Source organism: Candida parapsilosis, contig 005809 (genome assembly GCF_000182765.1).
Source record: "Candida parapsilosis strain CDC317 annotated contig 005809".
In the NCBI taxonomy this organism is placed as follows: Eukaryota; Fungi; Ascomycota; class Pichiomycetes; order Serinales; family Debaryomycetaceae; genus Lodderomyces; species Lodderomyces parapsilosis.
Window position 1 is genome coordinate 1413439 of NW_023503281.1, and position 12430 is coordinate 1425868.

Here is a 12430-nt window from a genome sequence, read left to right on the forward strand (position 1 = left end):
TCTCAAACTCCTTTCGATAAATACAACACTCTCTTTGTCTTCCCCTATACATCCTTAGGATCAAGGCCAGGAACATACCTTGGGAATCTAAATTTACTCTTGTCATGATACAATTCCTCGTCCAAACGTTGTTTAACTTCATCGCTTGTTGCACTCTCTTTAATCAAATTTTGCCTCTCTTCTTCAGCAAAATAACGTCTAGCAAGGTTCCTATCTTCCTCAGCTAATAGCAAAGGCTCTAAATGAAATCTTGCCCATTTTTTTTCTCTAGTTAATTCACGTTGTTCATTGACACCTTGATAGTAACGATAGAATCCAAATGACATGACAGCTAGGATTCCAAAGAAATACGTTGTGCCGGAAAACCCACGCGTTGGTAAGTTTCTCTTCCATTGAATGGGGTCGTAGCCTCCTATTGGTGGTAAATCTTGCATTTTGGTGTGTACGTGTGATTGGGGTCTAGCTAGGCCTAAAGGTCGTTTCGTCAGCTTTTCTTTTTTTTTTCCTGATTATTTTTGTATGGTTCTCATTGGTGAAGAAGAAAACGCTACCTCCAGGTTTTTAAAAATCCACCAATTTACTAACATTTACATGTACTATGTACCCCCTATGTATTACTTAATATCAAAAACTGACTTCAACTTCTTAATCAACAACCAATCATCTCTTGATACCGTGTCTCTGAATGCAGGATCCTTCAAAGTATCAATTGATTTACGAGTAATCAATGAGTACAAATTGTCACTCTCATCAACATGACGTCCCCATGTAGGTTGGGCTGACGATGGATTCTCCAATCTCATTGCCACACCAGCGGCAGTTTGACCCTTCTTCACTGAATCAGCAGGCTTGTGGTTAACTTCCAATGAAGTTACTTTACCCAAAACCATGATATTTGGCTGTTTAGTTACAGGGTCTTGACGCACAGCACAGATTGGAGTACCAATACGTACAGCACCTTCAATGACATCAACACCAATAATCATTGGATTCCTCTTGTTGATAATCTGTATAGTTTTCAAAACACATGGCAAAACAGCATACTCCATGAATTCTTTACGACGTGCCTCTAATAATTTGCTTTGGTAGGCAGTAAATGCATCAAACAAGTGGTAGATAATATCAGCATTGAATATCTTGATGTTGTTTTCCTCAGCATAATGTTCGGCCTCTTTATCAACCTTGACATCAAAACACAACATGACAGCCAACTCTGGGGCTTTGTCCAACATTGTGACCGCCTTCATAACATCTCTCTTATACACAGGACCCAATCCAATGGACATGACGGGAATTTTCATATCCTTCAAGAAATCCAACAAGGCTTCCAATGAACCCAAGGTAGAAGCTTGGACCACGACACCCTTTCCGGAAGTGTCAACAGAATCTAATAATCCAGTCAAGTCATCCATAACTTCGTCCATCAAATCCTCCTCATCATCATCTTCACCAACAACAAGCAACCTTGAACCAGCCACAGCTTTCTCCAAATCATTAGCAGCAATCTTGACACCCAATGCAGCCTTAACTTCCTTGTGATGAACGTATTCAGACTTGATACGCAATTCTCTTGAAGGTGGTGGTGTCAAAAGGGCTCTGATATTCGTCGCTATAGGTCCATTCAAACCACACAATACAATACGATCACCCTCTCTCAAAATACCATTGGACAAGACTACATCAATGGTGTAACCAAAACCTTCAACAACCTTGACTTCCAAAATGGTAGCTTCAATCTTTGACAAGTACATCAATTGCTTCGACATTCTCTTTTGAGTCAACTCCAACAACAACCACAACAAATCTGGAACACCTTCACCAGTGACGGCCGATGTGGGCACTATAGACACATATTTCGACATGTTTTTGTTTTGAAAGTACAACTCAGAGTTCAAACCTTGTTCTGCAAGAGCCAATTTGATTTGATCATACCTATTGTGAAACTCTTGTTGCACTGATTTGGATTGCTTTGCAAACGAATCTCTGAATGAGTTGTTTGGAATTGCTTTCCAGTCATACAACCTATCAATTTTGTTCAATGCAACAACAAAAGGAGCTTTCCTGTCTCTAAGAAGTCTTATAGATTCGATAGTTTGTTGTTCCAAACCGTGCATGATATCAATAACCAAAATGGCAATGTTACATAATGAAGAACCACGAGATCTCAAGTTGGTGAACGACTCGTGACCTGGGGTATCAATGATCAATAACCCAGGCACTTCGAAAATTTGCTTCTCGTATTGAGCCATAACAGCAGTCTTTTGCTTGATTGCCTCAACTGGGAAATATGTTGCACCAATTTGTTGAGTTATACCACCCGCTTCACCACCTTGAACATTTGTTTGACGGATTTTGTCCAACAATTTGGTTTTACCGGTATCAACATGACCAAGAATACAGCAAATTGGTGAACGCAATTCTTTCTCTGAAGGACTGCTTGACTTTTTGTGAGAAACAGCTTGCTGCCTGGCCTTTTCTTCTTGCTCTTGTCTTTCACGTTCCACCTTGGCGGAAGCAGCAGCAGCAGCAGCAGCAGCAGCTTCTTCTTCAGCTTTCTTTTTCCTTTCAGCTTCAGCTTGAGCTTGGTTTTCAGATTCGTTGTCCTCCTCCTGCTCCTCTTCCTCTTCTTCAGCAACTTCATTTGTTTCTTTCTCTACAGCTGCGTCCTCATCACTGTCCAATGCCATTTTCTCCCAATCATCAACCAAAGCTTCTTCCTCTTCCTCCTCCTCCTTTTCTTGCTTCTTCTGTTTAGCAAGATCTTGTGGTTTTTGAACAAAGGTCTTTGGTTTGGTTGATTTCTTTTTGCCATAAACAACCTTTTTCGGTTTTGGCGTTTCTCCATCGGCATCGTCTTTTTGCAATCCAGGAACAATAATATTTCCAGCTTGTAGCAATTGAGCACGACGACGTTCTTGTAATTTCTTCTCCTCTTTTTGTTTCTTTGTTAACAACTTACCTTCTGCTTTAAGCTGTTCTTTCTTCAATCTATCGCGTTCCCTCTTGGCGGCTTTAGCAGCCTCCCTTTGGGCCTCTTCCTCTGCTGCCAATTTCTCTTCTTCTAATCTACGCTGCTCCTCCTCCTCGTCTAGCCTACGCTGCTCTTCCTCCAATTGTTTTTTCAATTCCAATTGTTTTTTCAAAGCTGCGAGACCAGCTGGTGCTTTCTTTCCTTTCTTTGCTGGTTTGGGTTTATGCTCCTCTTCAATCTTTGTTTCTTCTGGTTCAGGAGTAGCCGATGCCGAAGTCGAAGCTGCATTTTGCTTATTTGCTTCCTTGATCTGTTCCTTTTTACTTGCCTGCTGTTCTTTCTTCTTTTGGGCCAATTCTTTCTTTTTTTGCTTTTCAGCTTCTTTCTTCAACTTCTCCTTCTCCTTCTTGGACAAGATTTTGGCCCCTCCATTGGTTTCTTCTTTAGCCTTTTCCTCCTCCTTTTTGGCTTTCTTGGACTTTGTTTTACGGATCGAGCCTAGGAAATCTCCAGCAATGTCATCTGCAGATGCCTCTTCCGGCCCAGTAGCTGCTGGTGGTGCCGCTTCTTCTGAGGCGGCTCCAGTTGTTTCGGTTGTTTCAGTAGTTCCAAATTCTTCCGCTTGTGGTTGCTCGTCTAGCATATCCTCATCATCCCAGATATCCCCTCCTGCTTTCTTGTTATTCTTTTTCCCCATGATAAAGTTTGTTTATAATATGAGGTCCCAACAGGTTAAATCAAGCTACAAAGAATTTTCTCTTAATTTTTTTTTCTCTATTTTTTTTACTCTGTGATGGTTGTAGCAGTAGCAGCACTCAGAGATACAGTATTTTGTTGCATGGATGTGTGAGAAATTTTTCAGTCACTCTCACACGACTTTTGAAAATGCTCATCTACCTACGACTTCAAAGGTTTCTAACTCACTGAAAACAACAACTTCCCCCTATTAAATCAAAGTACAAACATAGACCATGACCACTGTTGAAAAGATAAAAGCTATTGAAGATGAGATGGCCAAAACTCAGAAAAACAAGGCCACTTCCTTCCACTTGGGACAGCTCAAAGCCAAGTTAGCAAAGCTTAGGAGAGAGTTGTTAACTGATGGAGGCTCTGGAGGTGGAGGAGGCGGCGTTGGTTTCGATGTGGCTAGAACGGGTGTTGCAACTATTGGGTTTGTTGGGTTTCCTTCTGTTGGTAAATCAACATTGTTATCAAAGTTGACGGGGACGCATTCTGAAGCAGCTGCATATGAGTTTACAACATTAACAACGGTGCCAGGTATCATTAAGTACAAAGGTGCCAAGATACAAATGTTGGATTTACCAGGTATTATTGAAGGTGCCAAGGATGGTAAAGGTAGAGGTAAGCAAGTTATTGCAGTGGCTAGATCAGTCAACCTCTTATTCTTGGTGTTGGATGTTAACAAGCCATTGCAACATAAAAGAATCATTGAACATGAACTAGAGGGTATGGGTATCAGAATCAATAAGGAGCCACCAAATATTGTGATAACGAAAAAGGATAAGGGAGGTATCAACATCACCAACACAGTTCCGTTGACGCATTTGGACAATGACGAGATTAGAGCTGTTATGTCGGAATACAAAATCAATAGTGCAAATATTGCCTTTAGATGTGATGCCACGGTTGACGACTTGATTGATGCTATAGAGTACAAGGCTAGGAAGTACATTCCAGCAATCTATGTCTTAAACAAGATTGACTCATTTTCGATTGAAGAGTTAAATTTATTGACGAAAATCCCAAACGCGGTGCCAATATCTTCTGGTAATGGATGGAACTTGGATGATTTGTTAGAAGTTATGTGGTCTAAACTAAAGTTGGTAAGGGTTTATACCAAGCCCAAAGGAAAATTGCCAGATTTTAATGAACCAGTTGTTTTGAGGAGCGACAGATGTACTGTCGAAGATTTCTGTAACTCAATTCACAAGTCGTTGGTCGAAGATTTTAGAAATGCATTGGTTTACGGAACATCAGTCAAGCATCAGCCACAAATTGTGGGACTAACTCATGTACTAGAGGATGAAGATGTAATTACTATCTTGAAGAAGTAAACATTTGAGGCCATATGCATATATTATGTCATATGTCATGTGTACTGTGTATAGTTTTATCCAAGAAAGTGTTAATCGGAATGGTTACCTCACAAGCTTTATAGAGATCAGTTGTCTGTGAAAAATCTAAATTCTTTTTCAAAACTTTTCTGGATTTTTTTTTTTTTTTTTTTTTTTTTTTTTTTCATCTGTTGGATCAAAAGTTTACTTTTCATTTGAGCAGTAGACTTTACACGAGTCTGTTAACCTTGTTTAACCGTCGAATCGAACTCAAACTTATAAAATTTATCACGACATGAGTGTGTTACCTGATGACGTCAACGCTGTGTTGTTGCATCTACTCGAAAATCTATTATCAACTGATACCGCTCTGCGTATAAACGCAGAGAAGTCACTCGACCAGGAATGGTCTGACAAGCAGAATGTTGAGCTATTGCTAGTGTTTTTAGCTGAGCAAGCAACATCAGGAGCTACTGACACTGTAAAGGCGTTTTCTGCAGTTATGTTTCGAAGAATGGCCATTAAATCACCAAAAGAATTATCCAGTGTTACTGATAGAACCATTGGAGTAATTGGAGAACCAGCCAAGCAACAAATTAGAACCATTTTGTTGCATGGGTTCTCAGCCCCTCAATCAAATCAAGTGAGACACAAGTTATCTGATGCTATATCCGAAGTTTCTAAGGATGATTGTTCTCCTCCTGGAACCTGGAATGAATTGGTTCCAGCATTGTTTCAAGCGTCAAAGAATCAGGACCCAAGTTTCCGTGAATCAGCGTTCAGGGTGTTTTCAGCATCGCCTGAGTTGATTGATCAATCATTTATAAATGAGATTTTGCCTATTTATACATCTGGCTTTGATGATGAGAATGATGAGGTACGAATTGCCGCTTGCTCTGCTTTTGTTGCCTTTTTTAGAGAACTACCAAAGAATGTGTGGCCCAGTTTGTCCCCTTTGTTGCCAAACTTACTCAATTCCTTACCAAGATTTTTGCAGAATGGGCAGGATGATGCCTTGGCTTCAGTTCTCGAAAAGTTGATTGATTTGGTGGAACTTGCACCCAAGATGTTCAAAGACATGTTCCCTACAATTATAGATTTTTGCGCAATGGTTTCCAAAAATAAGGAGTTGTCATCTGCCACGAGAATGGCGTCATTGGAGCTTCTTACAACTTTTGCTGAAGTTTCCCCAGCAATGTGTAAACGTACGCCAACATACACCGAGCAAATAGTTCTTATCACGTTATCGATGTTGACTGAGGTTTGTATTGACGATGACGATGCCGCTGATTGGAACAACAACGATGATACAGAGGAAGATGACGAAGAACCGGAATATGACGCAGCAAGACAATCTTTGGATAGAGTCAGCTTGAGACTCAATGGACAATCCATGGCAGGCCCTTTGTTTCAATATTTACCTGCCATGACTCAATCTCAAAATTGGAGAGAACGTCAAGCTGCATTGATGGCATTGTCATCGGCTGCTGAAGGGTGCGCTGATGTCTTGATGAATGAGATCCCCAGAATATTGGATATGGTGTTGCCCACTTTGAATGATGATCATCCAAGGGTACAATACGCTGGCTGTAATGCATTGGGCCAGATGTCAACTGATTTTGCTGACATGATTCAAAGAACATCTGGAAATAGGATATTGCCCGCGCTCATTTCTAAATTGACAAACAAGTCTGTTCCTCGTGTGCAAGCACATGCTGCGGCAGCTTTAGTGAATTTTTCCGAAGCTGCCACCAAGGACATTTTGGAGCCTTACTTAGATGACTTGTTAAACAACTTGTTAGTATTGTTGCAGTCGCCCAAGAGGTACGTACAGGAACAAGTCTTGACTACTATCGCAATCATTGCCGACGCCGCTGAACAGACATTTGTTAAGTACTACGACACCTTGATGCCGTTGTTGGTAAATGTGTTGAAAACAGATATGGGCGATGAAAATAGGTTGCTTAAGGCCAAGTGTATCGAATGTTCCACATTAATTGCATTGGCTGTTGGAAAGGAAAAATTTGAACCACAGAGCCATGATTTGATACAGTTGTTTGGCCATATTCAACAGTCAGCAACCGCTGATGACGATCCAGTTAAGCAGTATTTGGAGCAAGCTTGGGGTAGAATCTGCCGCATCTTGGGAAAAGACTTTTTACCATACTTACCATCAGTATTACCACCTTTAATGGTAACGGCAAAGGCGTCTCAAGATATATCTTTGTTGGAGGAGGATGAAGCAGAGGAATACAATAACAACGACGAGTGGGATGTCATCAATTTGTCTGGGAAATGGATTGCTGTCCACACTGCAGCCTTGGATGACAAGGTCACAGCCATGGATTTATTAAGAACATATGCTATTCAACTAAAGGGGGATTTCTACCCCTGGGTTAAGGAAATTGCCGAGGATATTGCATTACCAGGGTTGGATTTCTACTTGCATGATGGGGTACGTGGTTCAGCTGCATTGACGTTGGCCTCGTTGTTGAAATGTACGGTAGCAGCAACAGGAAAGGATTCCCAGGACACGTTACTTCTTTGGTCGAAGATAGCCGATAAATTGGCAGAAGTCTTGAGCTCTGAACCAGTTGCAGAGTTGTTGGTTGCTTACTATACTGCTTTGGTCGAATCTATTAATACCTTGCCACCAAACTCGATATCTCCACCACAATTGCAAGCATTTGCCAAGTCTATTAATGCCAACATGGTTGAGATCTACGATAGAATAAAAGCGCGAGATAATGATGATGACGAATACACAGAAGATGTCGAAGAAGATGAAGAGGAGTACACCGATGAAGAATTGTTGGATGAAATCAACAAAGTTGTGTCGGCAATCTTTAGGAATGTCAAGGCTAATGCTTTGGAAAATTTCCAAGTGTTTATCCCCACTGTTGCCACATTTATCAATGATGAAAACACAAGTTTGAAACTTTGTGGATTGTGTATTGTGTGTGACATTTTGGAGCATGGCGGTCCCCACTCTATTGTGTTTAAGGAGTCATTTCTCAACGTGTTGGCTCATTCACTTTCGTCACCACACGCTGGTATACGCCAAGCCAGTTCATATGCTGTTGGAGTTGCTGCCCAATATGGTGGTGAAGAGTACGCAGAATTTTGTGTGCATTGTTTGCAACCAATGTTTAAGATGGCATCAGTACCGGACGCAAAGGCAGATGAAAATATACACGCTACGGAAAATGCTGTTTCGGCAATCGCCAAAGTGTTGCACACGTTTGCCTCATCTGTGCCCAGCTTAGATGCGCTAGTGGACCAATGGATCAACCTTTTACCGGTTGTGCAGGATGACAATGCAGCAGCTTTTGCTTATGTATTCCTTAGTGGATTGATTGATAACAAGCATCCTGCTATCGAGAAGAATATATCAAAAGTGGTGGATTCGATTATTCAAGCATTAGCGCATGCTTCAATAGGTGGTAACACAGCAAATAGAATCGTTACTTCAACCAGAAATTTGTTGAGCTCGATTCCTCATGATAAGGCGATTGCATTACTTCAAGAGAACCCATCAAACATAGATGTTGTAAAGAAGTATTTTAGTTAAATTTAATCAAATCACTTTATTTCCATTCGAATGTCTGTCGATCAATACCACTGGTTATGAGGACTTCATAACCATTTTCATAAAAGCATGTAAAATCTTTAATCTTTGTCTGGTGTTGCTTCAATTCAACAGCCACTTTATCGTCAAGAAGATCCAAACCACGAACAACTCCGTCATCTCCCATTACCCAAATTCCTGACTCTTTTTCTGAGTTGTGTCTCCATGCTATCAATGGTTGAGAAAACTTGTCTTGTGGTGATAGTGTGTTTAAATTCTTGATTATCTGATGTCGGGCAATGGGTGGTAGTGGCGAGGTTTCAAAATCGATCAAAGAAGTGATTATGACTCTCATGTACGGCTCGTGTGAGGTGGCAACTGCAACTAATGGTATGCCTCCTTTTTGAGAAATTGTGATAAACCTTGGTGAGAAACTCGATGTGGTGAATTCTGCATCGTTGATGGAGATTTTGTACTTAGATGCAAATTGTTCTTCCTGTATAGTAATTACATCTAGCAACGTATTTTCAAGTTTGCCCAATACAATGACAATCTCGCCTCTGTAGGTGGTGATATCAAAGCAAGTTCCTTGTTGATCTAATTTCATTGCAGCCACGACAGAAGATTCATTGAGCTTTACAAGCTTGAGCATGCTATTCCATGTGAGAATTACAATGTAATCTACTCCGTTTGAATGTACGTGGTTGGCGTCAATGATAAACCTAGACAGTGTATCAATGACTTCAATTTCATTAAATTTCTCATCTGTCAAGTAAAGCTTCCCGCTCATGCCTAACAACACGAAATTCAGTCCAACAATTAATACCTTTTTTATAATCTCTTGCATTCTGACAAGTGTTATAGAGCCACCCTTACAAATGATGATCTGTGAATCGTTTGTTGAAAAGTATATGGCACCCTTGTTATAGACACTAAATATAATCAAAGAATGCACTTTCAACTTGGTGGGTTTATGAGGATATGGCAGCGTCCAATTGATAAACCGTTCATGAACAAGCTCCTTGAATCTCAATGGAAGCTCCTCATTCACATCTATGTCATTTTCATTTCGGTTGTTGATGGAAGCATATTGTAATCTGTCGTCGAGTATTTGAGACAAAGATTCTGAATTTAGCAATTTTGGTTGCACCGGTTTGCCATACTCTAATTCAAGTTGCTGCAATGTCTGGGAATAGCCGTGTTCTTTGAGAAAATGGGCCACTAGGCTGAGAATATCTTTATGATCAACCATGGCTGGGCCGGTGTATTGGGTGCAAATGCTGGAAGATAGCTTCTTTTTTTTTTTTTGATCCAATTTATCACTTGTGGCTGATCATGTTTTTACAATGTATGGTACTGCTTGAAATACCATCTGGTGACAAAGAGAAACAATCTTGGTTACATAGATTAAAGGGCAAATGCTGGAGGCACGCATTGAGTGGTTAATAGTTCAACTTCACTTGCTTTGGTTTTTTTTGAGGATGGACCAGGCGATACACAGTTATTATTGTTGCTTGGGCTTTCGAGATATATTTAACATTTCAAATGCCATTCACCAACGCAGGGCCCCCACTTTATGCGACTTTTACCAAGTACTGGGTTGAGATATTTAATACCGCATCTGGTAATCCATGGACGATTACTGAATTTATTGATGGCACAAGCAAAATTTTGGAAATCCATAAATCTAGGATGGTTGGAGGGAATAAGGGTTCCGTTGGTGTTTGTGATGGGTGCAATTTACTATCCCATTTGTTTACAATGATGGCACATTTGACAGTGATAGACCCTTGATTATTGAATTTACCAAATTGAAACCAGTCACGAGTTGAATGAGAATCAACACAAAATGAGAAAAGGAGTGATTGCAAGAGCAAAATGCAACCCGGGAAGGACAAGGATAAATTATCTGATTAAGAGATTCACGCATGGGCAAAAGATCGTCCTTTGTCTACAAACCCAACAAGTAAGGAACAGGCACTATCAAAGCTGTTAGACGAGGTTCCTCCCATTGGATAACAAGCTCCAAGTCGTATCGACTGCGAAGTCAAACAATGAACTTGTACTTTGATAAGCTGACTTCTTTCAGTTAAGTTCACGTGACATCTTCAAGACACCAAGCTTCTAGTTGAGGACATGCACGATACTTGCCATAATCCTTCAACAAGATTTACAAAATTAGAGATACATGTTATATGAGCTGTCACCACTTTGAAGGTATACATTTTGTGAACTGCCCACCTGGACCTTCATACACACAAACCAAGAGCCACCAAAGACGGGGGATATTAACCAGGATTTGAGCGGGACCATTGAGGATAAGATGTGTTGATATTCAAATGAATTGCCCATATTTTTGAGTCTGGTTTGGCAATATTTTGACAAACAAGAAGCAATAAACCCATGTAACTGAAACTCGGTGGATGTGATATGGTTGCTTCTTCAGACTTGATCATGGTGGAGTTTTGATCCAATTTTTCCCTCATCTAATCCTCAAGTCTCCTCATTTTGCGGTCAATGATAAATCCCATAACTGAAAATGGAAGAGGATGATTGCAGACAATGTTATAAGTTATGAAAAACAGCGTTCAAAAGATTATAAAAATTAAAGGAAAGATTCAATTAAAATTAAAAAAGCAAAAATGCAAAAAAGCTGTCTATATATAAAGCAATCATTCTTGGTTGTGTGCTTTCCTTGAAGTACCATAGGGTTGATCTACTTAGTTTGTGAATGAGAAAGAAAGATGAATGTTTTTTTGTCGTTGAAAACCCATTGAAAATCCTATTTACTATTTGCTGTTTGCTGTTTGCTGATTTGCTAAATGGTGGTATTGGTGGACTGCTGATATCGGCTTTTGCTGCTGTACATTTGTTGTTTAATGACGTCAAAGCTCAATCTCTCTCTCTCTTTATTTCTAATGAGCGATTTCCATTGGGGTTTCGATTCGGCATCTCTTGTAGCCTCTTGTCATAGGGTGCTGTTAACAACACAGTAAATGCCTTCGGGGAACAAAGAGTTCTCGTAAGATTCCCATGCATGAGCCCACTTTAGTAAAGCCTCATTCTCATGATATAGTGTGCAATATCCTCTTATTGCAATGCCCACAATTAATAGGATGTATATCATCATTCAATGGTCCATTGAAGTGACACCATGTGCCGAAATACAAGTTGTAGAACACTTGTCTGTCTCCACGACATTGTCGATACTTCAGCATTCAAAGTCATAAGCCAGACTGCTTGTTCAATGTCAAACGGTCACTGCAAGATGTCAAGCTTGATAACTGGTAATCAAATGAAGTAGCTTCATCGATACTTTGTGCATTAGATTCCAATTTTCGTCCAACAGTTCTGCATGTATATTCGATACTGGTTCAACCAAATGTGACCGTGTGGGTATCCATGCTTGCTTTGTTTCATTCCATCGTCAATCACTTGATGTTAATCAATTTCTGTGACCAAACCCTTAGCCTCATGATGCATAGTGATTGTAATGTTCATCGACACTTATTTCCTGTAGTAGTATGGAAGATCTACGACTATAGTTGATTCAATCTTCCATCAATTGGCAAAACATCTTCTAGCAGGAAAGTGGTAACATTTCCTTCTCCAAGTCCGTCGTGAATGAAAATTGGGATTCATATCCGACGACATCAAGGTTGGACACATAGCTTGCCTCCGTCGCAAAATTCCTTTGGGCTCATAGATGAAACCAAGGACAATTATTATGCCAGTACAACACTTTGATGCACTGCTATTGACACTGGTCCGAATGGCGATGGGGGGATCATGCTTTTTCCCTTTCGCGAATTATTA

The 12430-nt window shown here is 40.3% G+C and overlaps 5 protein-coding genes across 5 annotated transcripts; 2 read left to right on the forward strand and 3 right to left on the reverse strand. All coding sequences in view use genetic code 12, as the record gives it.

Moving 5' to 3' along the window:
• Positions 1 to 44: 44 nt before the first annotated feature.
• Positions 45 to 434, reverse strand: CPAR2_206680 (uncharacterized protein; the record flags this gene model as incomplete). Its single annotated transcript, XM_036809571.1, has 1 exon — positions 45 to 434. The coding sequence occupies one exon, from the start codon at positions 432 to 434 to the stop codon at positions 45 to 47; it is 390 nt and encodes a 129-aa protein (XP_036666194.1).
• Positions 435 to 614: 180 nt separating this feature from the next.
• FUN12 (translation initiation factor eIF5B) lies at positions 615 to 3668 on the reverse strand (the record flags this gene model as incomplete). The annotated part of the gene is made up of 1 exon (XM_036809572.1): positions 615 to 3668. The coding sequence occupies one exon, from the start codon at positions 3666 to 3668 to the stop codon at positions 615 to 617; it is 3054 nt and encodes a 1017-aa protein (XP_036666195.1).
• Positions 3669 to 3942: 274 nt separating this feature from the next.
• Positions 3943 to 5046, forward strand: DRG1 (GTP-binding protein; the record flags this gene model as incomplete). The annotated part of the gene is made up of 1 exon (XM_036809573.1): positions 3943 to 5046. The coding sequence occupies one exon, from the start codon at positions 3943 to 3945 to the stop codon at positions 5044 to 5046; it is 1104 nt and encodes a 367-aa protein (XP_036666196.1).
• A 295-nt stretch (positions 5047 to 5341) lies between these two features.
• Positions 5342 to 8617, forward strand: CPAR2_206710 (uncharacterized protein; the record flags this gene model as incomplete). Its single annotated transcript, XM_036809574.1, has 1 exon — positions 5342 to 8617. The coding sequence occupies one exon, from the start codon at positions 5342 to 5344 to the stop codon at positions 8615 to 8617; it is 3276 nt and encodes a 1091-aa protein (XP_036666197.1).
• A 16-nt stretch (positions 8618 to 8633) lies between these two features.
• On the reverse strand, positions 8634 to 9866 carry CPAR2_206720 (uncharacterized protein; the record flags this gene model as incomplete). The annotated part of the gene is made up of 1 exon (XM_036809575.1): positions 8634 to 9866. The coding sequence occupies one exon, from the start codon at positions 9864 to 9866 to the stop codon at positions 8634 to 8636; it is 1233 nt and encodes a 410-aa protein (XP_036666198.1).
• Positions 9867 to 12430: the final 2564 nt, after the last annotated feature.